The following is a 27,391-nucleotide window of genomic DNA, read 5'->3' as shown; positions in this document are numbered from 1 at the left end:
ATCGCAAGTTGTCGCTATCGATTGCTCGATTTCAATAGATAACGAGTAATGGCAAAAATGGTATTTTTATAGTACTAATGTACGGTCACACTATCAACAAAACAAAAACATGTAAACAAGTGGCGAATCATGAATGGTGTGCGGAATTCTATTAAAAATAAGCAAAAATGTCGGAGTTTAATCGAATATTCAGTGATATAAAGTTGCGATTCGCAACAAACATTAAGTGGACGCAGGTGGAAGATTTTCTTAGCGAGTATGAGAGTGACGAGGAGACACAACGCAAAGCTAGAGAATTTTGGGTTCTGCCAATGTGCAGGCAACATCCACAAGATCAAGATGATCAATTGCAAGCGCTGCGGGAATTGTCCAATTGCATTCGTGCGATCAGATGTAGTGATATTGAGAATCAATCGGGCTACGACATTACCTATGACAATTGGTCAGAGATTGTGAACATTTCACCGAGCGACTATTTGACTTATATTTATGCTCTTGCCAGTTTGGCGACTTTACCACAACACACGCTAAATGCTGCCATTGCGCCTTTAAATACTCATATCAATATTCAACTGGCGCTCAATGCGGTTAGCACATATCTGCTAACGTTGACTATTCCTGGCGCCAAAAGTTATGGCGTCTTCGATGAGGGTGTCATTGAGCATTGCCTGAAGGTTTTTCGATTGCTGGAGCAGCAAGCTTCCACAGATGTGCGGTCAAGCACCATGAGCATACTATTTTTATCCATCTGCGATGATCTAAAACTGGTATTTCGTTATGTGCACTTCAAAGATCACAGGAAACCGCGTGACGATATCATAAAATGTTTGCTGCAACTGGTGTATAACAGTTTTCGCAAGGGTTATACAAACTCATGTAAGTAATAGCGTTATACCACGCACGTGCTTAGCTTGTAAGTTCTTATATTCTCCGCTACTTATGAAGAGTATCTAGTAGTTGAGCGTTCTAGCATTTGAATAGCACACAATATTTTTTATTGCATTTAGTTTAAAAATTTCGTTTTATTAATTTACTAATGGGGAAATAAATTCAAAATCAAATATCACTAAAAGGGCGCATCTCTTATAACTTCGCATATCACGCACATCTCTAGTAAATTATCGCCACTATGTGTGCACACTGGCTGGCTGGTGGTAGCCGGTGAAAGCTTTGCTGTCACATATGTGGACACACTGGCCCAAACAGCTGCTAAAGTTATACAAACAGTTGTGTGTTTAATTAAAACAACCATAAATTTAACTAAAAAATAGCGTTAAACTGTAGCTATCAATGCTGCGCACATTTGGCTCACTGCGCGTGCAGTGCCAACAACTTCTGCGGGGCACGAAATATGGTTGTCCTGTCAAACCACAACAACAGCGACTACAGCTGCAACCATGCCGCCTAAAAGCAACACAAGGCGCTGGAAGAGGACGAGGAGGCAGCGATGCTGAAGCAGCACGTAAATTGCGAACAAAGTCAACGCTTTACTACATAACAGCTGGCGGAGTGCTAATTGTGGGTCTTAGCTACGCTGCGGTGCCTTTGTATAGTATCTTCTGCCAGGCTTACAGCTATGGAGGCACTACGTCGCAAGGTCACGATGCCGAGAAAGTGGAGCACATGCAAAAGGTGACGAATCGTGTGCTTAAAATACGCTTTAATGCCGACATTGGGTCTTCGATGCGTTGGAACTTTAAGCCACAACAGTATGAGATTAAAGTGGCTCCAGGCGAGACAGCTCTGGCCTTTTACACGGCTCGGAATCCAACTGATAAGCCTGTCATAGGCATTAGCACATACAATGTGATACCATTTGAGGCTGGCGCGTATTTCAACAAAATCCAATGTTTCTGCTTCGAGGAGCAAATGCTGAATCCGCACGAAGAAGTTGATATGCCTGTTTTCTTCTACATTGATCCCGAAATAACGCAGGATCCGGCGCTAGAGTTTTGTGACACCATCACACTGTCCTACACGTTCTTTGAGGCCAAGGAGGGCTTGCAGCTAAATTTCCCCAGCTATGTTAAACCGCATACTGCCAAGCAAGTGGCATAAAATGCGCTTGTTTGTATATAATAATTTAAATAAAACTGTTGACTTTGAAGTTACGAAGGAATTGATTGTTAAAGGGCCAAGGGATGTACTCATCAAATAATTTGAGTTAGTTTCAATACAGTTTACAAGCACTTGACAATTATGAGCGCTTACTCAAATCACTCCAATTTAAATTCTCAACTGATAGTGAGAATTTAATGCGATTGCAATTGCCGATGCAATCGATAACTGCAACTGCAGTTTTAGAGTCATAACAACTGCATGCCAGTTTGAGGACAATTGACAACTGGAAGCGATTGCAATTGCCGCAATCGATAGCTGCAACACAAACAGCTGTTACACTTTAAAGGCGATAAGTTATCGCCAGTCAGGAGCTGATTAAAAACATATGGGTTGTCGTTCATTGTACGCGACCAGAGTTTATAAATAGAATTGAAGATCCGAAGACGCTCACTATAAACAATTGTCCAGCAGCCGCCGCCGCCGCTTCCGTCGATAGTGCGTGCGACCTATTTGAACTGAACTGTGTGATGTGCTTTATGGCATGACGTGGAAATGCGTTTACTAGTGCTTGGATTGCTGGCAACTTGCGCCTTGGCCGCCGGTTTAGCCGAGGATTTTGAGTACGAGAAGCCAACAGTGCTGTTAACATTACTTGTGCGCAACAAGGCGCACATATTACCGCTATTCCTCAGTTATGTGCAGAAACTGGATTATCCTAAGAAACGCATAGCCATTTGGTAAGCAACAAAACTGATAGATTGAGATGTCGCTCTAATAAAAGAATTATCAGGTTGCGCTGTGATCACAGCAGCGATGATAGCAGCCAATTGTTGCAGCAATGGCTTCGCAAGTCTGGCGATCTTTATCACAGCATCAACTACGGCTTCGATGATGACGATGCCACGTCGAGTTATGAGAATGAAACCTCCATTTATGATTGGCCGGTGTCGCGTTTCAAGCATGTGATTGCACTGAAAGAGCAAGCGTTGCAATATGCACGCGATATTTGGGCCGATTATATATTCTTTTTGGACGCCGATGTGCTTTTAACATCGCCACAGGCACTCACAGCACTTACTCGTCTCCAGTTGCCGATTGTGGCGCCCATGCTGCACTCGGAGGGACTCTACTCGAATTTCTGGTGTGGCATGACGGAGGATTATTACTATCAGCGCACCGATGAGTACAAGGAGATCTATCACAGTCGCAAAGTTGGTGTCTATGAGGTGCCAGTGGTCCACACAGCTGTGCTCATCGATATGAACTATGCTGGAGCACGTTATCTCACCTTTGATCGCGAGAAACTGCAGCAAATGCAGCAAGAGTCCGAACAGCAGCCGGTTTATAATGGACCCGTCGATGACATCATAGTGTTTGCCATCTCAGCGAATAGTTCTGGCGTCCCGTTGCGTGTGTCCAATGAAATCGCCTTTGGCTATTTAATGCAACCGCTGGAGACCACAGATTCGCTGGAACACGATCTGCAGCAGGTGATAAACTTGCGTGCCAATATGGTCCATGATTTGGGCGCTGTGCCGCCGCTACTCAAATACTTTGAACGGCTTGTGGAATTGCCAGCGAAATCGAAACTCAATTTTGATGAGATTTTCATGATCAATTTGCTCCGGCGCCCAGAGCGACGTGAAAAAATGGAGCGTTTATTCGATGAAATTGGTCTCGATGTGCAGCACTTTGCTGCAGTGGATGGCAAGGAATTGGATGCACAGCGTGTACAACAGATGGGCATTAGTTTTCTGCCCGGCTACGAGGATCCGTATCATCATCGCCCCATGACAATGGGTGAAATTGGTTGTTTTCTCAGTCACTACCGCATTTGGCAGCAGATTGTGCAGCGTCAGCTGAAGCAAGTGCTCATACTCGAGGATGACATACGCTTCGAGCCGTACTTTAGATCGAATGTGCTGCGTGTACTCGAGCAGGCGGAGCAAACGCCGTACGATCTCATCTACTTGGGACGTAAGCGCTTGAAGGATGAGAATGAACCGTGGGTGGAGGGCACCGATAATCTGGTGCACGTTGGCTACTCCTATTGGACATTGGCCTATGTGATTACGCTGCAGGGTGCCGAGAAGCTGTTGGCTGCCAAGCCACTGGAAAAACTCATACCGGTGGATGAGTTCTTGCCCATCATGTTTGATCGGCATCCACAAAAAGATTGGAGCGCAGCCTTTGAGCCTCGTGATCTGATTGCATTCAGCGCTGCTCCTTTGCTGCTTTATCCCACTCACTATACGGGTGAATCGGGCTATATTTCGGATACGGAAGATTCGAAGCAAGTGGAGACAACAGCGGCGGATGCCGATGAGCCGCAACCGAAGAGCGATCGTCAGCAAATCTTTGCTAATGAGCCAATGCTTGGCGAGAGCAGCCATGTGAATGCTGCATTGCCTCAGTTGAACGCTGGCAAAATCCATCAGGAGCTCTAATCACTCCCTTTTTAATAGACATATATATGTATGTGCAAGCAATTTTCCATATAATGCCAAATTTATTAGACTAAGTGTAAGCGTAAAACTCGCTGCCAAAATGTGCCTTGTAACAATTTAGTGTTAAGACAAACAGAAATCTCCAATGACCACCAAAAATCAAACTTATTAAACTAATCAAACTACTTGACGAACAATTAAAAGTAAGATACTGGATATTCTAATTTTAATTGAAGATTGTTTAATTAGTTAACGTTCAAATGAATATACAATTTAACCAAGATCTTAAGTTAACTTTTTTTCTGTTAATGATAATTTTTGACTGCTTCACAACATTCTTTTTATTTCATATTCCTGATAAAGAACTAATTTTACTAAGTTTTCCCCCAATTACAAAGCAATTTAATACTGCTGTACACCTTTTATTTTATTGAATATTTTAACAACTATAAAACTGTAATCACTTAAGTGCTATGCACCCCTAACAAAAAAGTCAGCTTCTTTAACCCATGGCGCTCTTCATAAACAACTTCTTGATGGGCGGCAGATTCTCAGTCAACTGCAGTCCCAGACTGCGCAAAAAAACCACAGGACTCAACTGCGTGCTGTACAGCGAATGCAGTCCATGAACTCCAATCATGATGGGCACATTCCTGGCCAGACTCTTGCGTTCGTATTTAATGAGATGTTGGGAGTCGCCCAGCTTGAAACCAGCATAAGCGCCAGCGGCCAAAGTGTCCACCAGCTCACGCACATCACCAAAGCCCAAGTTGACGCCTTGACCAGCCAGCGGATGAATGCGATGAGCGGCATCACCCACCAAGGCGGCGCCGTTGCACACATACGACGAGGCATGCAGGAAACCCAATGGGAAGGTTGCTCTTGTGCGTTCCTGGACGCCGCTAACACGCGGCGGATACTGTCGCTGATGCTGCGATCCCTGATGACCAAAGAAGGCATTCAACGCTTGCAGTGCTTTATCGGCCACCTCCAGACGTGGATATTGACGGCAAAACGCCTCATTCAAGGCATCCACAAACTCCGACGGCTGCATGGCGAGCAATTGACGCGCATGCGGCACTGTTGTGCTCCAAACCAGCGAGCTTTGCTTCTCGCTCAGCGGTAACAGCGCAACCGGACCAGAGGGCAGAAAGCGTTGCCAGGCCACCGAATTGTCGCAGCCCTCCTCGATGTTCAGGTCCACATTCGCCACCAGACTCATGCGATCGTAGTTAAACGCCAAGACATCGACGCCCATTTGTTTCCGCACCACAGAGTTGGCGCCATCAGCGCCAATGAGCAAATCACACGAGAAGCTGCGTCCATCCTGTAGCTGGACACGTGTATTGTGCTCTCCAGATTTGCCCGGTAGACTAACGCATTGTATGCGCGCCTTGTTCAACACTTTGTAGTTGGGAGCCGCGGCACGAATGCGAGCGTAAGCCGCATCTATAATCAGATTGTTCTCAATAATGCAGGCCACATCGCTGGCAAAGTTATCGTGTTGGAAATGAATCAAGGCATCGCTGTTGGCATCCCACACCTGCATCTGCTTGACCGGCTTGCAGCGGGCTTTCTCTATGTGTGTCCAACAATCTATCGACTTGAACAGTTCAATGGAGCTTTGACTGATGGCTGAGACACGATTGTGGAAGGGAGCGCTGGCATTGAAACCTTTGAATTCAGGTGCAGCTTCTAGGAGGAGTACTTTCTTGTCCGCCAGCGTGCGGTTCTTGCTCAATGTAGCAGCGAGCGTTGTGCCCACCATGCCGCCGCCGCCAATAATGATATCATAGTACTCCTCTGCCGGCGTGGATGCTGTTTCTGTGGCTAGCAGGCGCTTGACAAGGCTGCGCACTTGTGTGGCTGCCACAGAGCCTCCTTTCGGCCGCAGCATTAGCAACATGTGTCGAATTTTTTTAAATGTTTCGAAATTTCACAATAAAAACTGGTAATATTGCAAATACTTTGTTATCGTTCGTAAGAAGTTCGTTAGAGACGGCAAACTTATCGTGATTGCTGGCAAATATCGTAACAGCTCTTGCTGCATATCGTTTAGTTGCGTGTTATCGATTGTACGCTACAGTTTTAAAGTCTACAACTTACTGATTCTTTTTTTTTAAATGTGGTCGTGGTCTACAATAATTTATAATTACAATAAATATATTTATACTAAAATTATAATAAATGTGACCGGGATCGGCACATGAAACACATTTTTTCTACAGTTGTGCGTTAAGAACGGTCGCGTCTATCAATGCCAATTTCCGTTACAAATTTTGAAAAGTAATTTTATTTGTTTTGCAGGCGCCACTCAGATGCATCAGCGATGCTTTGAAATCTTCGACGAAATTGCCAACGAACATAACGGCGATGTGCTGGAGACGCTGATGTTAATCATGTCCCAAAGTTTTCACATGCATAGTTTTCCGGAAAATTCAAAATCCGGTGGAGCTCAAAGCATTGGTCACATTTCCGATTGGTTTATAATGCTGTTGGAAAAGTATCCCGACATAATAGCCAAAGTCCTGAGTAAATACATTGAGTGTGTGATTACGAATCCCATACGAGAGGTAAGTGAATTTTAATAAATTTATAATCATTTGAGATAAGCATTTATTATTTTATAGTGGAAAGCTGTTGATGAGAAAGTTGCCATTGGCTATGCAGCCAAATATGATGCAGCGCTATATGCCAAATGCAATCAATCCTGCTCAGACATTTTAAAGGAATCAATTAAAGCAGACGATGCTGTGAGCATACAAATACGTACGCTGGAGCTAATCGAACGCATACTGCAGCAGGAGACGCATGTGGAGTGGAGCATCTTTCGACATGATGTGTCCACAAAGCCTAGAGAAGTGACTTTGATAGCCGAGACCATCAAAAGCCTCGATGATAGAACGTTTACGGTGCGCAGAAAAGCCAGCCAGGTGCTCAATTTATCATTGAAGCAGGGTTCACCCACCACAACGCGCATACTTAACGAATGCCTTAGTTTTGTGCAGTACAGCGATGAGAGTAGTAATTCAAACCCTCGCGCTAGGCAGCTAAGCATGGAGAAACCACCTGTGGTGCATTATGCCTACAGCTTTGAAGGATTCGAGGAATTGGAGCCGCTGGTCAAGCAAACACCACAAATCATCTACGAACGTTTCGTGGACTCTAACAACGGTTTGGCTCGATGCTCCGGCATTGCGCTGTTGGAGCGTCTGGCGTTGACGAATCAACGCATCATCTATGACACGAATTTTGAACGTGAGTTTGCTTGCTTTGCCGTGGACTCTCTGTCCTCGGTGCGGAAGGCAGCGCTGGAGAGTCTAGACACCATGTTGCAGTCCTATTGCAATTGCACCATACTCATTGGTCTCTATTGTCGCCTCTGGCCCTGCTTACTTAGCGATGAGGATATGGCACTCCAAAAGCTAGCCATGCAGGTGAGTTAAAGTTGAAGCCATGACCTGAAGTCATGCTAATTCTTTTAATAATTTCCTAATTTTTTTGTACAGAGCTTCAATCGCATTGTGTTACTGAACATAAAACCGTTGGAGTACATTAATGAGCCAAAGAATCGCTTGCCCTGGCGCATTCTAGCCACCTTGTTGGCCGTTCAGCCACGCAATTATTTGCAAGAACGACTGACATTGCTGCTGCAGACCGAAAACTTCGTGACGTGAGTAATAAAATTATGCGCTGTCCAAATTATCGACTAATTAATTTTACTTGCAGTCCGCAACTGGTGAATACAATCATATCGTATTTGCCCACTTCAATGGCCACCGAGGCTTGGGCACTGCTTGTGTTTATTTCCAGTCGTATTACCAACAACTTGGATGCACTTATTACCACCTTTAATAGCTTGTCGTCGTACAACATGAAGTCGAATCAGTTGCTTGCACTCGAACTGATTATTTATTGCCTGCGTAACTTTTCCAAGTCCGCGCTCAACAGACTCTTCACACGTCTGCTGTCCGCTTTGAGATCTGGTAGCATCTGGTTGGCTTTGGTAACGCCAGCAGTGCATGTGCTCAATCATATCGATCGCTTGTCGCACAGTCAGGCGCCACAGGACAGCAATCTGGCGGAGAATTGGCAAGTGCAGCTACTGGATGATGTCACTGAAGCCATACGGAAATCAATGAATCATTTTCAGGAGGAGCACATAGCCATGGCATCACTGCTTGGCACTTATACAGAACTCATTTCAAAGTCAGAACAACAGCGTGTAGACAATCAAATTAGCAAGTTCGTTGTCAAATATCTGCAGTTGTGCTTAAAGCTGAAAGAGTCCAGCTTCGATACGGATAATGAACGCAATCTCAACTGGATGGTTGTCATCGCTGGTCGCCTCTCCCTGCGTGATCACAGCCTGGCGCATCGATTGTCTGCGATTTATGGCCAAATATTGAGTAAAAACGATCGGCCGCAATTGATAAATAGCACACTGATTGGCATGAACGATTTGGGCAAGAAATATCCATCGATTCTGGAGAGCAACATGAAGTGCATACTCGTCAAGCTCTATTCAAAGTTTGCCACAACCCGTGTGCGCACCTACAGATGTGTTAAGGATGTGATACTGGCAGGAAACATCAAACTGAAAGGTCCCATACTCATCTCACTGTTGGCCGGCCTGGTTGATGAGAGTGCTGAGGTAGCACGTGAGGCGGATGCATTTTTCATACGCTATAAGAAGCTGTATGACAAGATGTTGTTCCATCACTGCATTAAGGAGTGTCCCTTTGATTTCAATGATCAAACTTTCCTAAAAGGCTCAACACGACTCGATTCCAGCTTTCAGTCGCGTCTGAAAGGTGCTGAAAGAGCGAAAAGCAGACGACTCATTTACAATCATATCATTGCCTCACTGGATGAGAATACTTTGCTGTTGTACTTTGGACAGCTTAAGCTATTGGCTGGTAAGCGAGAAACAGCGCAGAGACTAAATTTAGTTGCTTTAATCATTATTTTATCAGAGAAAACAAAAGACGCAGAATTTATCAAATCGCCGGGTGCCTTGGATGTTGTTATCGACATGTTGTTCATAATGCGTCGCATTTGTTCGTGCACCAAGGCGAAGGGACAACAACAGGGCGGCGCCCAAGCTGAAGGCGGCAGTGAGGAGGCAACTATTGAAGAGGAGCCATTACCATCTCCTGTGGAGCAGCTGCCAACGACAAGTGCAGCGGCTACGGGGCCAGCAAAAGGCCGTGGACGCGGACGTGCTCGTGATAATGGCGAAGAACCGGTACGTTATTGTATATAATTTCTTTAAGCTCGCTTCTAATCCTTTTTTATTCAGTTGAAGCAACTGGAGCGCTGTCTACGTTATGTGCCCGAGACGCACAATAATCTGAACGAAGTGATGAATTCGGGAGCAGCGTTTTGAATTTGATAAATTCTGCCGGGCCATGACTATGCGTTTCTCCAACTACACGGATTTTGCCCAACCAGCAAAGTTCTGGCAGAAGTATAAACAGTCCAAGACCAGCGGTAAACCGAAGGCTAAACGCCGCCGCCTTAACGATAGCCGCACCCTTGAGATGGACGACGATGATGGGCAGTCGGATACGGAGAATAGTGATGGAGATAGTGACTCTGAAATGCCGCTAGATCGTCATACATTAACAAACACCACAGTGGGTGACGTGCAACCTGGCGGCGACTTCGATGTATTGGCAACGGAGCTTATTTTCCAACATCATGACTAATTATAAGGCATCTATGTTTTGAGATACATCCGTTTACAATGTATCTGAATATAGACTGATTTACACAAATTCAATTAGAGATAGTTTATTATTAGTAGATTATTAAGTCTTAAAGACCTTTAAAATAGTTTGGAGATTGCGTGAAAATTCGTGGCACACTAATTGTCCCACATGCAGTTCATTGAAACCAAAGTCTTCAGCTTCTAAGGCTTGGATCACCACGCAATCGAGGAGTGCCGCATTGATGGGTGGATTCAGGACATTGACATCTCTTGGCGGTGCTGACATTGAATTGATTGAAGGCTGCACAGCCTGGGATTTCTTTGTCTGCACACTGATATTCGGCGGCGGCAGCGTAATGATGTTATCCAAGTCCACCTCTGACAATTGAATGGCAGCAGTCGCAGGCATTTGCGGCACAACAATTCTCTGTTGCTGCTGCTGTACGGTGTAAGTCACTGAGCCAGGTGCTGGCTTCAGGTGGATGTTGGCGCCTTCCTTCACCGCAACCGCAGCCGCAGCTGCTTTAGCACTAAGGGACACAGCACGTTCCCGTTTCACAGTTTGTGCCGATTTCTTGGGTGGCGTTTCCGTTGCAACGCGTTCCTCCGTGTTGCGACAGCCTGGAGACGAAAATGTAAGCATAGCCATGGGAGATAAAGCTTCAACTGGAAGTCTTACCAATGCACTTGCAATAGATAGAGCAGGTGGTCATCGATTGATAGCAATCGCAGTAGTTTTTTAATGCATTGCGAACGCTTGCAGCAACATCCTTTGGGATTCTGCGGCTTAACCTGTCGCTTTACGGGTTTCTTGAAGCTATTATTAAAGGATGTTGAATGCGACATAATTACAAGTTGTTTGACAGTTCCGATTACTTTGTGATGATGATAATATTTTTACGTCAAATGACAAAGTGATAGGTGACAGGTAACAGGATACAATAGGCCGTTGACAAAGTGAAAACGGAAAACATCGCCTGCCAAATTTCCGGTTGTCTCTTCAATTAGTAAAACCAGCATAAATTTTCGCGTAATGACTTTTCAATAACCGTTACGGAAGTGTTGAGAGATGCTCGTTAAAAAGACATTTAAATCGTTTTGTTTTTTTTTTTATTTGTGCCTTTGATCAATATATAATAAATGTTTTGTAGCACTATTTAATCTATTAAAGCTTAGATAAAGTAATTACAATTTGTTATATGTTGTACTTGTAATAAAGATAAAATTTGTTAAGTACCTTTCGTTTAACAAGTGGTAATATTCACGTTTTAACAAATTATTTAGTTGTTGCTACATTCTTGCTCTATATAAACTCGAATATGTATGTAATATGTGTACATAATATGGCATGGCATGATATTGTTGTTGTTTCCGTTAATTTCAATACTTATCGAAAAGCTAAAAAAATGTTTAATAATCTGGCTCTGAAGCCCTAGTTAAGAAAAAGTTAATTGCATTTAGTTTTGTTGTTTTTTTTTTAGTATACTAGTGTTAACACTACCTAAGAGTATATATTGCTTGCACTTTACATAGGTTTTTTGTTTTGTTTTGTTTTTGTTTGGCAGATACATAGATAATTGTATTGTTTGCTATATAGGCAGATTATGAGTATGAGAAGACTGGACTTATTTAACAGTTTTTAAGAAAGTAATTTCGTGGCATGCAATTTTCGATTTGCTTTTAAAGTAAACGCACACACTTTGCCCACATCCTCGGGGTAAGGCAACAGTTTGATTCTCGTCGATATGAATTCCCCCCGATCAGATCAATTCACTCATCCCCTCAACATATTGTATTGTTGAGCAGCTCATAACAGTTTTGAGCAACTCCAGCTGCCTCCTGACGTGTCTTTAAGAAGTTGCCCACCCAATGTGCGGTTAAATCCAAATACTTGGTCTTCGATCCCGGATTATAATCGAGGAAACCAGCACGTGGCACCACCTCCTCAATCTGACTGCCGTCGGGCCAATTATTATAGCTGGCAATGCTGATGAAGCCCACATGATTGAGTATTGCTGTGCGCCAGGCTACGCCATAGTACTATAAATTTAAAAATACGAACAATTATTAAATTAAAGTTCTGGTGGATGATGCAGTTGCTCCACTTACGCGTCCGTTGCTGCGATGTCGTTGTATGTCGCCGTGCCGCGGAAATTTATTACGCTCCGCAAAGCCGGGACCAACTGTCGGCACAAACAGCATCTTGTAGGACAGTGCATACGACTTGAGATATGACCAATTCTTCCAGGTGCTGGCAAAAACGGCTCCATTGCTGGGCAGCTTGCTGTAGAAGCCATCGAAGCATAGACGTCGCAGCACATCCGCATGGCTTTTAAGTCTGTGTAAGAAATGAAGTATTTTAATTACAGTTGATAGATAGGTTCTCAATACTCACCTGATGTGTCCTATGAAGAAAGCATCCAGCACACTCCGCAGTCCACCTGCATCCTCTTTTCCCGGCGGCTTCGACAGCGCTGTAACGTGACACATCTGACGACCCAAACTCTCGCTCAGCTTGTAGGCATTGCTGACATAGAGCACAGGCATCAATGCGGCCCGAGATTGGCTCCACACGCGATAGAACCCAGGCAACTCCGCATATGTGGCTATATCCTGCAGCTGTTGACGCAAATACTCCACGGTTCGATTCCCAGCCACGCTCAGCTCAAAGGTGACGCTCAGATTGTGCTGCGGCGCCAGCTCAATGATTTGATGCAGCAGCGCTGGATCTGTCGGCTTGCTATAGCTCAGGATGAGCACTCCAATGCCACAGCTGCGTATGTTTTCAAAGTGCTGGCCCAGAAGCTTGGCACTTGGCTTATACAGCCCTAGCGCTGGGTAGAAGGCGGTGTTTAGAATCTTCACGGGCTTCGGCGTGGTCAACGGCAGTGCCACCTCATTGGGATGCTCGGGCGCTGGCAATGGTGGCTTCTTGGACTTGTACCACGGCACGGGAGCTGTGTAGAAAATGTGCACAGCTGTCGCCAATGCATCCAACGTTGTGCGCGCCTGTTCTGCTTCAGCGTCGCGTTGCTGTTGTTGCTTCAGCTGCTGCAGGCGATTCTGCATAATGCGTGTCTTGATCTTTTGCTCATCGTATTTCTCCGGCACTATGACACCATGTTCACGTTGTGGTTGCAGCAATGCTGCCGCCACATCCCGCGGCTGCTGTTGTTGTTGCTCCTCCGATTGCGGTTGATAGGCACGTGCTATGAAGCGTTCGTCCAGCAAACGCTCCACACTCGAGCCACTTGTCGCCGACGAGGAACCCAGCAAAATGATGCAGGTAATTACGATGAGAGCCACAATGGTCACCAGCAACAGTATCTTGACCTTGCGTCGCGTTTTCACATATTTTTTTGAGCAGCATTTTGTTTTCGTTAAAATTTTTCACATTGTTGTGCCTTCTTATCGTTGCGTCTGCTCTGCTTCAGCTTCTTTGCTACTGTCCACCCCCCAAAACAGAAAAAGGAAACCCCCAACCCCGTCCCCGGGTTAGTCTACAACATGCCCAGCAATTGCCGGAAACTCGGAATGCTTTGCGCATGTCCCAAAACGGACGTGCAGACTTCCAAAAAAATTAACCCCTTTTTTTTCCTTTACATAACAAAACATCAAATTTTGTGGGTTTGTCTTTGTACGTCAACATTATGGTTTTTGGATTGTATTTTATTTAGTTATAAAGTAGAGTTTATAAAAATGTATGAATGCATTCTTGTCATATGCATATATTTTCAATTCTTAGCGTCCCTCGACTAAAAAATAAAAACATTCTCGTTAGCTTAGAGTTAATTGAATTTTTCGATAGAACTTACTGTATGTAGAGAGATCAATTTCTTCGGGCAGTTCGCTGATGTTGACATCGAAACGATCCTGCACCTCATTCAGTGTCTTGGCATCGTTCTCATCGGAGACAAAGGTAATGGCCAGGCCTTTGGTACCGAAACGTCCAGCACGTGCCACTCGATGCAGATAGGTATCCGAATCCTCGGGCATGTCGTAGTTGAACACAATATTGACACGCTCAATATCCATGCCGCGACCAAAAAGATTTGTGGCCACCAAAATGCGCTTCTGGAAATCCTTGAATTGCTGATAACGATTCAAACGCTCATCCTGATTCATGCCACGATGAATGCCAATCGCAGGGAAATTCTGCTCAGTCAGCAGTTGTGCAAGTGCCACACAACGTTGCACCGACTTGACAAATATGACAACCTACAAAAAGAGAATGTATCTCAGTATAACAATCGTCTAATTAATTCACATCCTGTGCAAGTGTTACTTGATTGAATTCGAGCACATCGAGCAGTTCGAACAGCTTCTTGTTCTTCTCGTTCTCCTTGAGGTTGACATAATGCTGCTGCAGGCCGTGCAACGTTAATTTGGCTTCATCGTCCACATACACTTCCATGGGCTATTTTAAAAATATTAGGAAATTTATGTGATATTTTATAGGAAACATAATTAAAATTGACATGATTGCAAAAGAAATGCAACTTAAGCTAAGGTACGCCTACAAATTCTACATACGGCCACGCTATTTTTTAACCATCATCATCAACTATTCTCGTATCGTATTTAATGTTGTTGTTTGGATGTCATTGTGCGGCGTGCTGCACTGCTGTGTGTGCCCCATTATCGTCAATATGCCCCCAAAGGCTGTGCGGCAAGTAGCAATCGCTCCATGCGGACATCAGACGTTTTTTCGGAGTATCGTTTTGAGTGTGTGTGACTTGAGGTTCAGTTGCTTATCATTGTGTGTTGATTGCGATTCCTTTTTGCATTTTCTTTCTTTGTTATAGCAGGTTGTTTTATATATTGCGAATGTATTTAACGCGTTTAACCATTTAGAAAATGGTTTTAAAAGGTTATGTACGAGATTTTGATTTTTTTTATACGCACTAAGCGTGTTTTACGTTTGTAGTGTTCGCGTTTAACCATTTAGAAAATGGTTCTGGCAGTGATAAGAATGAGGATTTTCATATATTTGTTATGCACGTTAAAGTGCCCAAGCATCGTTTATAAATAACGCGTTTAACCATTTTGGAATATGGTGTTTTGGAATTCAACGAGCAGGAAATCGATATCGTTTAATGAGTAATGGACTTTTAAATTGAATTGATTCGCGTTCAACCATTTTGAAGGGAATATAGTGTGATGACAGCTGCTTTTGAAATTGATTACGATTGGCGGCGTGCGACGCGATTTGGTAACAGATTATTATAGCTAATGGTCGTAAGAGTAGTGGTAGTAGTAGTAGTAGTAGTGCGACGAAGATATTTACATCTTGCATAAACTTTTTGCAAACAGGACGTATCTCTTTGCTCAAAGTAGCCGAGAACATCATAACTTGTTTGCCGTGTGGTGTGCTACGGAAAATCTCCTGCACATCGCGACGCATGTCTGCAAAAGAGAATATATATTATTACATGTGACTTATGAAATCATTGCAATAGATAAGCGTACCCAGTTGCTCCAACATCTTGTCGCATTCGTCCAGAACAAAGTGCTTCAAGTGCTTCAGGTTCAACTTTTTGTTGCGAATCAATGCCAAAATGCGTCCTGGTGTGCCGACAACAATGTGCGGCGTACCGTTCTTCAACGTCTCTTCGTCCTTTTGAATCGCCAGACCGCCAAAGAACACAGCAACCTAAAAGAACACATCGCTTAATTAGTAACAAATTCTAAAAACAGAACTGTTTCTATAGCAAACCTACCTTGACTGTTGGCATATATTTGGAGAAGCGCTCGTACTCCTTGCTAATTTGGAATGCCAGCTCGCGAGTGTGGCACATGACCAAGACGTGACAAGTGTTATTATCGGAGGGTTCCAGTTGCTGCAATGTCGCAAGCACAAACACCGCAGTTTTGCCCATACCGGACTTGGCCTGGCATAAAATATCCATGCCGAGTACAGCTTGAGGAATGCACTCATGCTGAACTGTAAATGGAATATTTCATCATAAATAATTGTGCGTACACAACTGTACACAATTTCACTTACCTTCGGATGGATGCTCGAAACCGCAGTCAACAATTGCACGCAATATTTCCGGTTTCAGCAAAAAGTCACGGAAGCCCGAACTGTGTATGGAGACATAAGTTCCCTTAACGTCTTTCTTTGGTGCCTCTTGCGTCTCAACCGCAGTGGTCTCGTTCTGCTCCTCATCCTCGTAATCGAGAAGATCGTCATTATCGGCCATTTTTTATTCTTTTGTCTGTGTTTTTTACGCAGATGAAAATTACAATTCTGGGCGAAAAGAAAAATGGCTTTTTGTAAAATTACAGGCGTTTGTATGTGTGTGTCATAAATGCCGCGTTTTTATGCGCCAAACCGGCGTATGTACTCCGCCATCTTGTTTTTCACCACCGTGAATCTTGGGTACACTTCGTAATTGCACAACTACACGAAATTGCATTTGCATTTCTTTGTTTTCGAACGAATTATAGTAGCCTTTCACACTGCTTACCTTTTGCAAGAATTCTTTATTTTTGTTTAAATAAAATTTCTGTCGCTTTACAACGATCAGAGAAAAAACGAGACAGCGTTAATGTGACGACGAAATTGCACAGCGTGACCGCAAGTGACTTTACAAAATATGCTGTTTATACTACTGATTTAAATTAGGCTTGATATGGTCACACTAAAAACGTAATATATTTGCGGCCCGTTGAGTAGTCTTTTCGATCTTCAATATTTCGTAAGGTTAAACGAAATTGTAAAATTGCAACCTAAAATTACAACCTCTAACTTATGTCTGATAGTTACATTTTGGAAGTCAAATATATAAATTATAAGGTGAGCACAGAGATGTTACATTTTCTATTTGTATTAACAGGGCAAAGAATTTTTTTTGCGCGTATAGTTTGAAACATGTTGTAACTTAACAGGGTGTAACCATTTTACATTTTATTGTCGTAAAAAAGTGCATTTTGTATCAAAACTTGCGGTAACACTCTGCACGCGGAGCGTCAGTTTTACTCAAGAGAAAAAATTTAACGTCGGCCGCGTTTTTTCGTCGGTAATAAAGAATTTTTGGATATAGTGGAGTTTTCGATTAAATATTAGTGCAAACGTAAGTTTTCTAAATAACTACAGCTATAGATAATTTACTTTTTTTCGCGAAATGTATTGAAAATGTGCGAGTGGCCCTGTTTCCCTCCCAAAAAGAAAAGGCCTCAGTGACAAGTCTCCCCCCTGCAGCCTGTAACAAAATGCCGACATGAAATGGCAAATTGTGAATTAAAATCGCCATATTGTGCAATTGCAAGCGGTTAATTTCAATGCAACTAATGCCATGCATTGCTTATAAAGTGCTGTGTTATGGTATACAGCATAATTTCTATACATTTCGTTGCCGCACCCGCCTATATTTGTTACCCTACGCCTCCCATAAACAAAACGCCGCACAAAAGTCACTCGAATTGTTTTTTCATTCGTTCGCTTTAGTACAGTCGCTTGAGTGAAAATCTGTGTGGTAACGTGTTTGCGCTCTGAGAGCGCGAATGAGTGAGTGAGCGAGCGCGCTGCAGAGTAAACTCGTTTCGCTTTCGTTTTGTGTTTGCCTCGCTCTCTTCCGCATGTTTCGAGTTTGAGTAGTTTTTGTTATTTTTTTTATATTTCATTTCAACATTTCTGTTCTGTTTGGAATTTTATCAGGCCCAATAGCAAAACGATTGCGCGCAAAAATATCTCGAGCTGAGAGAGCATATTAAAACGTATTAAGGTCAGTTAAAAATGAGTTAAACATTTATTAGCTGACTTGAAATTAATTTATGTATTTTTTTTGTCGTCATAAGCAGAAAGCTCCAAAACAAGAAAAATGTCAACTAAATCCCGACGCGCTGGCACCGCGACGCCGCAGCCCGGCAGCACTTCGACCCCGCTGCCACCAACTGCTCCGCCGCAACATCAATCGTCGCAGTCGCAATCGCAACAGGCGAATAGCCCATTAAGCCCCACGCGCCATTCGCGCCTCGTGGAGAAGGTCGAGCTGCAGAATCTGAACGATCGTCTGGCCTGTTACATCGATCGTGTGCGCAACTTGGAGACGGAGAACTCGCGCCTTAGCATCGAGGTGCAGACAACACGTGACACTGTCACCCGTGAGACGACCAACATTAAGAACATTTATGAGACGGAACTGATCGAGGCACGTCGACTGCTCGACGAAACATCACGGGAACGCGCCAAACTCGAGATCGATACGAAACGCTTGTGGGAGGAGAACGAAGAGTTGACTGCGCGTCTGGACAAAAAGACCAAGGAATGCAGCGCTGCTGAGGGTGAGTTCTAATACTAACATAAATAATGGCATTCCCAATAAACAACCCTCTTTTTCCGTCCCTCCAGCTAATGCCCGCATTTATGAGTCGCGCGCCAATGAGCTAAGCAATAAATTCAATCAAGCCAATACGGATCGCAAAAAGGCTGTCGATGAGTTGAACGAGGTGCTCAAGGAGCTGGACCGTTTGCGCAAGCAGCTGGATGATACTCGCAAGAATCTTGAGCAAGAGACATTGGCACGCGTTGATCTCGAGAACAACATACAGAGTCTGCGCGAAGAGCTCTCTCTGAAGGATCAAGTTCATGTCCAGGAGATTAACGAATCGCGTCGCATTCGCCAAACCGAATACAGCGAGATTGATGGGCGTCTGTCCTCGGAATATGAGGCTAAGCTGCAACAATCGTTGCACGAACTGCGCAGCCAATACGAGGAGCAGATGCGCAACAATCGCGATGACATTGAATCGCTGTATGAGGCCAAGATACGTAGTCTGCAGGATGCCGCTTCGCGTACTCACAACTCGACACACAAGTCCATCGAGGAGCTGCGCAATTCACGCATTCGCATCGAGGGCTTGAATGCCAAGATCAACGACTTGGAGTCCACTAATGCTGTGTTGAATGCGCGTATTCGTGAGTTGGAACAGCAGTTGGACAATGATCGCGAACGTCACGGCCATGACATTGCACTGCTCGAGAAGGAGCTGCATCGTTTGCGCGAAGAGATGGCACTGCAGCTGCAAGAATACCAGGATCTGATGGACATTAAAGTCTCACTCGATCTCGAGATTGCTGCATACGACAAGCTGCTGGTGGGCGAGGAGGCGCGTTTGAATATTACGCCAGCCAACACTGCGACTGTACAGTCGTTTAGCCAATCGTTGCGCAGCTCACGTGCCACACCCTCGCGACGCACCCCGTCTGGGGCACTGAAGCGTAAGCGCGCCGTTGTCGATGAGTCGGAAGATCGCAGTCTCTCCGACTTCTATATCACGTCCAGTGCCAAGAGCAATGTGGAGATCAAAGAGATCGATCCAGAGGGCAACTACGTAAAGCTGTACAACAAGGGCAACGAAGAGGTTGCCATTGGTGGCTGGCAGCTGCAGCGCTCGCTCAACGAAGGTGGTCCAGCCACCACCTACAAGTTCCATCGTTCGGTGAAAATCGAACCAAATGCCACTGTCACCGTTTGGTCCTCGGACTCGAGGGCCACACACGAGCCGCCATCGAACATTGTGATGAAGCAGCAGAAATGGATGGTGGGCGACATCACAAAGACGGTGCTCTTGAATGCCGATGGCGAATCGGTGGCCAACTATGAGCGATTGAAGCGTACGGTCTCCACACATGTGTCCTCCTCGCGTCTCAGTCGTCGACGCAGCATTAGCGCTGTTGATGGCAACGAGCAGCTGTATCATCAACAGGGAGAACCCAATCGGACCGATGAGAAGTGCTCGCTTATGTAAGAGAACGGAGAGAGAAGAGCGCTCTACGATAATAATTAAAACAAACAGCAGCCAGATTAACACATAGAGAACAACAACCGACAGTTAAAAGTATCCAGCGTTAAGGTTAAGCAATCCATTTTTTGTGGCTACCCTAAGCAGAAGACTTAATTTAATTTATTCATAGTTTGTCAACCCACCCATTGCCATTGGAGGCAGTTTAACGATTTACATGTATTTCAAAATTTCTTTCACGTTTCATTTCTTTTTCCCTTGTTCCGTTTCGTGTTCTTTTCAAAATGACAAATATCAAAAACAACAAAAATTTATTAACTATTAACGTTACGTGTTTCACATTCAAAATCAAAGTTATCCACTTCCAAATTCATACCTGCTAAAACTTATAATAATAAGCTTGTAAACTTTATTTGGTATGTTTATAATTATAATGTGTTCCTTCATACACTACGATTATACAACCACATAGAATTTACAAAAAACAAAAAAAAAACTATATTTTCCGTTCTTTTTACTTTGTCCGTTCAAAATGCTTTGGAAATGCTGAAAAAGAAAACGCAGCATTTTCGATGCATTTGTGTGACCCCAATTATATCAACCAACAAATAAAAAACAAAAGAGAAAATACATTTATATATATAGAAATATAGTTTTGTAAGCAGATTTAAACATACGACGAGAGCTCATGTTAAACTAAACAATAAAATACAACTTAAACTACACAAAAACACCCACATGTAAGCTCCTTAACAATACCGCGTATGTATACTAAAATTAAGTCTATATTTTGTACCAAGCAGAGCATATAAAAATACAATTCTATATAACAACAACTATATCAGCAGCAAACAATTTGGAAAAAAGAAAAAAGATTTCCTCAAAGCACGCGCATAAATGTTTTTAGATGAGAAGCCTGCAATATATTTTTAAAACGATTCATATTCTTAGGACAAATGCCCCGTTCTCTTCTCCGACGTTGGCTGGTGCTCGTTAGAATCTTTTTTTTTTGTATTTGGACAACTTTTTTCGGGACGCTGAACCGGTTTTTCCCTGTAACCCAACTAGAAAGCAACTCAACAAGAGCAACGATACAAAGTGTTTTATTGCGTGGGTGTGGTCATGTCCAGAACTATACTAAACTACAAACAAAAAATGAAATTAATTTTTATAATTAAGAATGTAATTGCTAAATAAATAATAAAAACAAAATGTTTCATAAAATGGGGCAGTCTAGTTATTGAAAATATTCCGATATTGTGCTTTACGTGCTTACGTGTTTGTTCTCTTTCACTCTTCTATGTTGAGTTATTTTTGGACTTTATTTATTCTGTGCGTGCGTGTGTGTGTGTGAGTATGTGCTGTGACTTGAATTCCGCTCAATTATGCTCTCGACCGGTTGTAAACAGTCTGGCAACGCCGCAGCGGCATAATTCACTCAAACAGGCCACTCACTGTGTGAATGACTCAAACGGATAGCGGCAAGTTCATTCAACCAGTTGTCGCGCTGCATGTGTTGCTTTTTTTTTTGTTTTAATCAACTGTGTGGTTCTGTTGTGGTTGCAGCTAAACTGTCACTTTAACTGATAATGTAGGTTTAATCGTTGTATTGGCAAATATGCGCGCGATAACGTTAAAGTATATCAAGGTTACAATTGTACACAAGCGTTAACTAGTATGCTTGGCATTGGCTGCAGCTCTGCTTATTATTACTCTCTTTATCGCAACAAAGAGCGCGGCCCCCCGACAAGAGCTAATCGCGTTTTGTGCATACATATAGTATAGTGTATATAAATTGGCAGCCAAATTAAAGCGTCATCCACAGCTCGTCGTCTCGCCAGTCTCGAACTCAACGCGAACGCTCCAAGTTGACCGCTAGCAATTTTTTTTGCTCTCCAGCTGTGCGATATTCACTGCCTTTTGTTGTTGTAGTTGTTGCTGCGGCTGCAGTCTGTTCGTTAAGTATTGTCAAGCGCTTCGTTAACATTGCTAAGGTGAGTAACTTGACGACCGTCAAGCGTCCTCCTTCAAGTACAAAGCTGGGAACTGTAGAGAGCGAAAGTGATGTAGCTGTCACCTATGTACAGTGCACATTCGACATGAGGGTCAATTGAAACTAATTAACGAAAAGTGAAATAAAGTAAATTCAAGTTTTATTAATTCCAACTTGGAACTAAATTCTATTAATAGTCAATATACATATTAAATCATGATTAGATTATTAATAATTAGTACTTGTCATACATAATTATTAGCTTATTGATTAACCATATCGAGCGTGCACTGTTAATGTACTGAACTTTTATCAATGGATTGCCACCCATTGTGTTGTGTTTACGAGCCAGCTAGAAATATAAACACTACTCTGCTTGATCTAATCAGACCTTATCTACAATCTTTTTCAGTACTGTAATACATTTAAATTCCAAATTTCAATATGCGTTTAATCATTTTGGAGACTAGCGATTCGGTTGGCAAGTGGGCTGCCAAGTATGTGGCCAAGCGCATTAATGACTTCAATCCGGGACCGAATAAGTGAGCTCATTTCATTCCACTTCAGATATGGCTTATCTACAATAATTGTAATTACTTTCGTTTGTCAGATACTTTGTGCTGGGCTTGCCCACGGGCAGCACACCATTGGGCATGTACAGGGAACTGATTGAGTTCCACAAGCAGGGAAAGGTATCCTTCCAATATGTCAAAACCTTCAACATGGACGAATATGTGGGTGAGTGGTTTAATCTTTTCTCCCATTTAAATTTGAAACTAATCATCAAGTTTATTTGCAGGACTTCCACGCGATCATCACGAGAGCTATCACTACTTCATGTGGCACAACTTCTTCAAGCACATCGACATTGAGCCCGCAAATGTTCATATCTTAGATGGCAATGCACCCGATTTGGTTGCCGAGTGCAATAAATTCGAGGAGCAGATCAAGGAAGCTGGTGGCGTCGAGTTGTTCATTGGTGGCATTGGACCCGATGGTCACATAGCATTCAATGAGCCTGGTTCATCGCTGGTCTCACGAACACGTGTTAAAACTCTGGCCCAGGATACACTCGAGGCGAATGCGCGCTTCTTTGACAACGACATGAGCAAAGTACCCAAGCAGGCGCTCACTGTGGGCGTTGGCACTGTGATGGACTCGAATGAGGTGATGATTCTGATCACTGGCGCCCACAAAGCTTTCGCTCTGTACAAAGCCATCGAGGAGGGCGTCAATCATATGTGGACAGTTAGTGCATTCCAACAGCATGCGAATACACTGATGATCTGTGATGAGGATGCAACGCTGGAGCTGCGTGTCAAGACGGTTAAATACTTCAAGGTAGCTACGCGGGCTTAGTTGATTGTTCAGGCTTATGAGACTTACGGTTTAGGGTTAAGATTTAGCTTGTAGAGGTGCTGGATTAGTTGGCTGTATTACTAACCTATTAGATGGTAGCGCGGTACACTTACAACATGGTTTATATGGTTTGGTGATTGCAGACCATCTGGCTAATTTTTGGATAATAATTTCGCAGGGCATTCTAAGAGATACAAACGAAGGCGACTCTCAGGAAGGTTACACGAACTTCAAATGTAATGTATAACCAAAGATGGTTGTGTCCCCAATTCTATATAGTTTAATGTTTAAGAGAGTTATAGAGTTACTCACAGTGAGAAATCGATATTTCAATGATATAATGTTATAGAATTATATACAAGCATATAAAACTGTAATGTAACTTTAATCTTTTTGAGTTCGTTTTCAGATGGTTAAAGCAAATGAAACTTAAGAAATTCAAGAAAATTCAAGAACTGCAATCAAGACTAATTGTATCACTTATCGATTTGACCATCCTAAATGGAAAAGAACTGTTTTTGTTAAATCGAAAAGAACCTTTAAGTATATTTTTTTTGTTATTCTTTTTATTTGTTATTACTTGTAGTGTATACAAAATGAAAATTGTGACTAAATACTAAATATGCTTAAAACTAGACTGTTATGAAAATCATGCTATTATCGGCTTATCAGACTGTTAAGTTGATTAACAGCAGGAAGCAAATATTGAGAGCACTCGTTGCTTATATTAAGTAAATGTATTTGTATCAGAGTTAGTTTACTCATACGTCAAGTGATTCTTATACTATGTAATGTTAACCACATTTTGTAGACTGTTTTCCGATGTTAATAATTTTGTATCATTTGCAGAGCCTTATGGATGTTCATGCCAAGCTAATTGAACAGCAAAAGACGTAACGCAAAGATGTGATGTGTGCTCTCAAGCAGGACGGATGATGGCTGGATGATGATGATGATATACTTATCTTACTTTAGGAAACACTGTGCATTGTATATGTTTTGTTAATGTGTGTGTATAAAGAGAAAGAAACTTCCTCCTTCTTAACAACAGCCAGTCTCGAGTATTTGTTGCTCCGCATAGGCAAGCTCCTCGGGATTCTGAATGAGATGAAACAGTTGCTTGGCATAGATTACCGAACGCACTGACTCCTCCAGAATGTATGCTGTTTTCTCCGCTGCCAGACGCGCCTTCTCCTTGGCAAATATTTCCTTGGCACGCTCCGTTAGTGTTTGCATCACGGTGGGATTCACATTGAAGATGCGCTCGGCGGCCACGATGATGCCCTCGCAGACTGAAGGTGTGTTGATCATCTCCTGTGTAACGTTCTCACGCACCAGCTGCTGCAGCACATTGCGTCGCACTCCGGTGAGGTAGCTGCGCTTCACACGGTGACGTCCAATGTGATGGCGCAGATTCCTATAGTTGGAGACGGTGGTGGTGCCCCAGTAGACGCTACGATTGACTTTGCTGCGCAGTACTTTGCGTTCACGCTGCGATTCTCTGAACAATTGGCGCTTCACATGCTTCATTGCTCTGCCCTCGACAGTGAGACGCTCGGGACGCAGGCAATAGTCCACTTGTTGCCACAGTCTTTGGCGATCGGTCATCGGGAAGGTGGGCAGCCAATTGAGATGATGTGCCATGCCATTGATCACATACAGTTGGCGGATGCACTCGTTGAGGAAACTGCGCTTTGTCGGACTCTTGTAGTCTGGTGGATTGCTGACGATGTAGTGATCGTGTTTGTAGACCACATAGTAACCTTGAATGCCGTCGATGTGACCCGGGAATGAGGGAAATGTCATCAATTGCTGTTCCTGCTGCTGGTCCGTACAATGTGCTGGCGAGTTGAAGATGAAGATCTGACTCTGAGCATCGATGGGAGACTGCACCACTGAAATTTGCTCCATTGAGTTGTCCATGATGATTTTAACTGATTTGATTGTGTTGAAAGTGTTGGTGATGTGTTATAACAAAGTGTTGGTGACAAAGTCAAGATGGCACAGTTGTAACGCTTAAGATTCAGATTTGAACAAAGAAGTGTTGCTGACGAAGTCAAGATGACAAAGTTGTAACGATGTTGTAACTCTGAAGATTCAGATGCGACTGATAATTCGAAGGACATCGCAGTGAGTTTAAATACAGTTTGCGGTTCGTGGATTAGCCTGCAATCATTACCTGATAATTTGCATCAAACAATCCGAGCGCGTTTGAGCCTGTCGTAACCTGCAAGGATAGGTAAGGACATGCTCACTTCTAGCCAAGCAGGTCAATAAAAGGGTCGCTATAAATCAGTGTTCGGACTTGCGTTCGTTCGTTCGGTTGGTCGCTCGGTTTTCCAAGTAGGCCTTTTCCCTTGACTACATAAGTAGCAGGCAGGTAAATCGAGGGAACTTATTTTATGGCAAAACTTTACACCAAAAATTTGACAACGCATTTTCGCGAATGCCTTCCAAGGATCGTGACGTTAATCCGCGGAGAGCAGATGTTAGAGTCGATGCCTGATTTATACCTGTTGACATATAAGATGGAGTGCAAATGAGTTGCAGCTGTCAGATCTCACTGAACTATTAAAGCACACACACGCATACTACGAGAGTGAACATAGAATCGAGCAATATGGGAGTCTCTGAAAGTAAAATGTCGCCTGAAAAGCCTTTGGCTGTTGTCAATCCAATGCCAGTAATTGATCTAACAGATGGCGACGATGCCAACGAGACGCAGAATCAGGATGAACCCAAGACAAATGTATCGCTGCAACTCTTTCACTATCGCCAGCAAATGGGACTTAAGCAGCAGTCGGCGATCAAATGGGCCTCATCCAAATTGCTGCTCACCGAGGAGCTGCTCAAGCAGCAAAAGCAAACGCAACAGAATGTGGCACTATCGTTGGATGACTTTGATTCGGATACCGAATGGGCTGAGCAACAATTGGCCCTGCTAACAGATGACGATGATGATGATAATACCGAGAATCGAGCTCCCTTGGCTGCACCATTGAATAGTGAACTGAATAATCTGATGAACTATCGGGTCAAGCTACGCAATACCATATTGCATTTGGCCCAAGAGAAGCTGCGGAAACGTGAAAAGACAAAGGTTAAGCGTTTGAAACGCCGTACGCTCATCTCCTCCAAGAAGCCCAGCAGCAAGGACAAGTATCGGGATTAGTTATAGCCTAGTTATATATGTATTGTAAATGTAGTTAAGATATAGTTTTAGTTTTAATATAGTCTATGTATTTGTTTTTGTTTCTCAACGCAATTAAACTGTCCTCTTGACACTGATTACAAAAAAAATATATTGCCATCGCATTTGTCATTTGACCAACTTCCAAACACAGAAAGTTCAATGTGCCCCGTGTCGATGTCCCTGGGCAACCGCTTAACCCCTATTGCATAATTAATGTCCCCAATTGGTAAATGTAATTGCGGATTTCCACTGCATCTCGACTTCGTTTGGTGTTGCGAGCCGTCAAGGACCAATGTCCTTTATACACACACACACACACACACACACACATACATACTGATTGACTGACATTTCTGGCTCCGCTTGCTGCTTTTTTTATTTCTTTGAGGGTTAAAAATACTACTTGAAATACTTGGGACTGTGAATTGGGTGAAGGTGCTTGGCACATAAAGTTTTGAATTTTGCTGAGTAAATTGTGTTCCTTGTTAAAAGTTCTAAATACTTTCTCTTATTACAAATACTGTTCCCCTTATAGAAAATTAGTCCAACATTTTGGAGTTTATTTTTGTGTTTTATTATATAATGTTCCAGTTCCCATTTCGCAAAAATTTCACTTGTACTTTTTATTGCATCAAACGGCACACTCTGCATCTTAAAAAATAATTGGCAAGACCATTTTTATATAGACCATATATTTTTAAATAAAACAGGTCAGTGCTTAATTTATTTCTATTTTAAGTTTTACAAACACACTTAACATTTTATTTTTACTTTAATAAATGTTGTAATTTTGTTGTGTATTGGAGTGAAAGTCTTCATCAAGACCTTTGTCGCTTTATGTTTGTCTTTTTAAAACATAGTTGATCTTAAATAAT

At 43.1% G+C, this 27,391-nt stretch overlaps 11 protein-coding genes across 12 annotated transcripts; 6 read left to right on the top strand and 5 right to left on the bottom strand.

Annotated features, from left to right (window-relative positions):
* The first annotated feature begins 90 nt into the window (after positions 1-90).
* LOC133845886 (uncharacterized) lies at positions 91-10,304 on the top strand. Its single transcript, XM_062280522.1, is given in 8 exon segments — positions 91-876; positions 6,816-7,081; positions 7,139-7,945; positions 8,018-8,181; positions 8,238-9,427; positions 9,485-9,756; positions 9,811-9,882; positions 9,884-10,304. Coding segments are annotated over 8 exon segments (3,816 nt in total). The 5' UTR covers positions 91-167; the 3' UTR covers positions 10,220-10,304.
* LOC133845933 (cytochrome c oxidase assembly protein COX11, mitochondrial) lies at positions 1,127-2,121 on the top strand. Its single transcript, XM_062280598.1, has one exon. It carries the CDS (start codon positions 1,291-1,293, stop codon positions 2,056-2,058), a length of 768 nt encoding a protein of 255 aa, XP_062136582.1. The 5' UTR covers positions 1,127-1,290; the 3' UTR covers positions 2,059-2,121.
* Positions 2,393-4,715, top strand: LOC133845901 (glycosyltransferase 25 family member). Its single transcript, XM_062280549.1, has 2 exons — positions 2,393-2,798; positions 2,852-4,715. The coding sequence occupies exons 1-2, from the start codon at positions 2,614-2,616 to the stop codon at positions 4,506-4,508; spliced, it is 1,842 nt and encodes a 613-aa protein (XP_062136533.1). The 5' UTR covers positions 2,393-2,613; the 3' UTR covers positions 4,509-4,715.
* On the bottom strand, positions 4,534-6,518 carry LOC133845904 (ubiquinone biosynthesis monooxygenase COQ6, mitochondrial). Its single transcript, XM_062280563.1, has one exon. It carries the CDS (start codon positions 6,412-6,414, stop codon positions 5,011-5,013), a length of 1,404 nt encoding a protein of 467 aa, XP_062136547.1. The 5' UTR covers positions 6,415-6,518; the 3' UTR covers positions 4,534-5,010.
* On the bottom strand, positions 10,266-11,128 carry LOC133845947 (uncharacterized). The gene is given in 3 exon segments (XM_062280626.1): positions 10,266-10,842; positions 10,901-10,961; positions 10,963-11,128. Coding segments are annotated over 3 exon segments (687 nt in total). The 5' UTR covers positions 11,068-11,128; the 3' UTR covers positions 10,266-10,321.
* A 518-nt stretch (positions 11,129-11,646) lies between these two features.
* On the bottom strand, positions 11,647-13,608 carry LOC133847949 (glycoprotein endo-alpha-1,2-mannosidase; the record flags this gene model as incomplete). Its single annotated transcript, XM_062283294.1, has 3 exons — positions 11,647-12,261; positions 12,331-12,559; positions 12,617-13,608. Coding segments are annotated over 3 exons (1,479 nt in total), but the record flags the coding sequence as incomplete, so codon positions are not given.
* Positions 13,609-13,840: 232 nt separating this feature from the next.
* Positions 13,841-16,845, bottom strand: LOC133845912 (ATP-dependent RNA helicase WM6). The gene is made up of 8 exons (XM_062280575.1): positions 16,695-16,845; positions 16,229-16,474; positions 15,942-16,165; positions 15,691-15,874; positions 15,509-15,627; positions 14,507-14,638; positions 14,037-14,439; positions 13,841-13,976 (listed from the first exon to the last, which is right to left on the bottom strand). Exons 2-8 carry the CDS (start codon positions 16,425-16,427, stop codon positions 13,963-13,965), a joined length of 1,275 nt encoding a protein of 424 aa, XP_062136559.1. The 5' UTR covers positions 16,428-16,474; positions 16,695-16,845; the 3' UTR covers positions 13,841-13,962.
* Positions 16,846-17,157: 312 nt separating this feature from the next.
* LOC133845856 (lamin Dm0) lies at positions 17,158-20,808 on the top strand. Its single transcript, XM_062280461.1, has 4 exons — positions 17,158-17,300; positions 17,885-17,951; positions 18,028-18,510; positions 18,578-20,808. Exons 3-4 carry the CDS (start codon positions 18,048-18,050, stop codon positions 19,975-19,977), a joined length of 1,863 nt encoding a protein of 620 aa, XP_062136445.1. The 5' UTR covers positions 17,158-17,300; positions 17,885-17,951; positions 18,028-18,047; the 3' UTR covers positions 19,978-20,808.
* Positions 20,809-21,780: 972 nt separating this feature from the next.
* Positions 21,781-24,373, top strand: LOC133845865 (glucosamine-6-phosphate isomerase). Of its 2 annotated transcripts, XM_062280489.1 has the most exons (6): positions 21,781-21,965; positions 22,377-22,506; positions 22,575-22,702; positions 22,764-23,305; positions 23,502-23,559; positions 24,173-24,373. In XM_062280489.1, coding segments are annotated over exons 2-6 (828 nt in total). In that variant the 5' UTR covers positions 21,781-21,965; positions 22,377-22,408; the 3' UTR covers positions 24,175-24,373. The 2 variants fall into 2 exon arrangements, with proteins under 2 accessions (XP_062136473.1, XP_062136482.1); XM_062280498.1 differs by lacking the exon at positions 23,502-23,559 and having other exon boundaries at positions 21,785-21,965.
* On the bottom strand, positions 24,153-25,246 carry LOC133845860 (uncharacterized). The gene has a single exon (XM_062280476.1). It carries the CDS (start codon positions 25,244-25,246, stop codon positions 24,365-24,367), a length of 882 nt encoding a protein of 293 aa, XP_062136460.1. The 3' UTR covers positions 24,153-24,364.
* A 131-nt stretch (positions 25,247-25,377) lies between these two features.
* On the top strand, positions 25,378-27,062 carry LOC133845880 (uncharacterized). The gene has a single exon (XM_062280510.1). The coding sequence runs from the start codon at positions 25,944-25,946 to the stop codon at positions 26,493-26,495; it is 552 nt and encodes a 183-aa protein (XP_062136494.1). The 5' UTR covers positions 25,378-25,943; the 3' UTR covers positions 26,496-27,062.
* Positions 27,063-27,391: the final 329 nt, after the last annotated feature.

The sequence above is a fragment of the Drosophila sulfurigaster genome, chromosome 2L, assembly GCF_023558435.1.
Source record: "Drosophila sulfurigaster albostrigata strain 15112-1811.04 chromosome 2L, ASM2355843v2, whole genome shotgun sequence".
NCBI classification, from domain to species: Eukaryota; Metazoa; Arthropoda; class Insecta; order Diptera; family Drosophilidae; genus Drosophila; species Drosophila sulfurigaster.
Note: the sequence above shows the minus strand (reverse complement) of the source record. Positions and strands in the feature narration are given on the sequence as shown.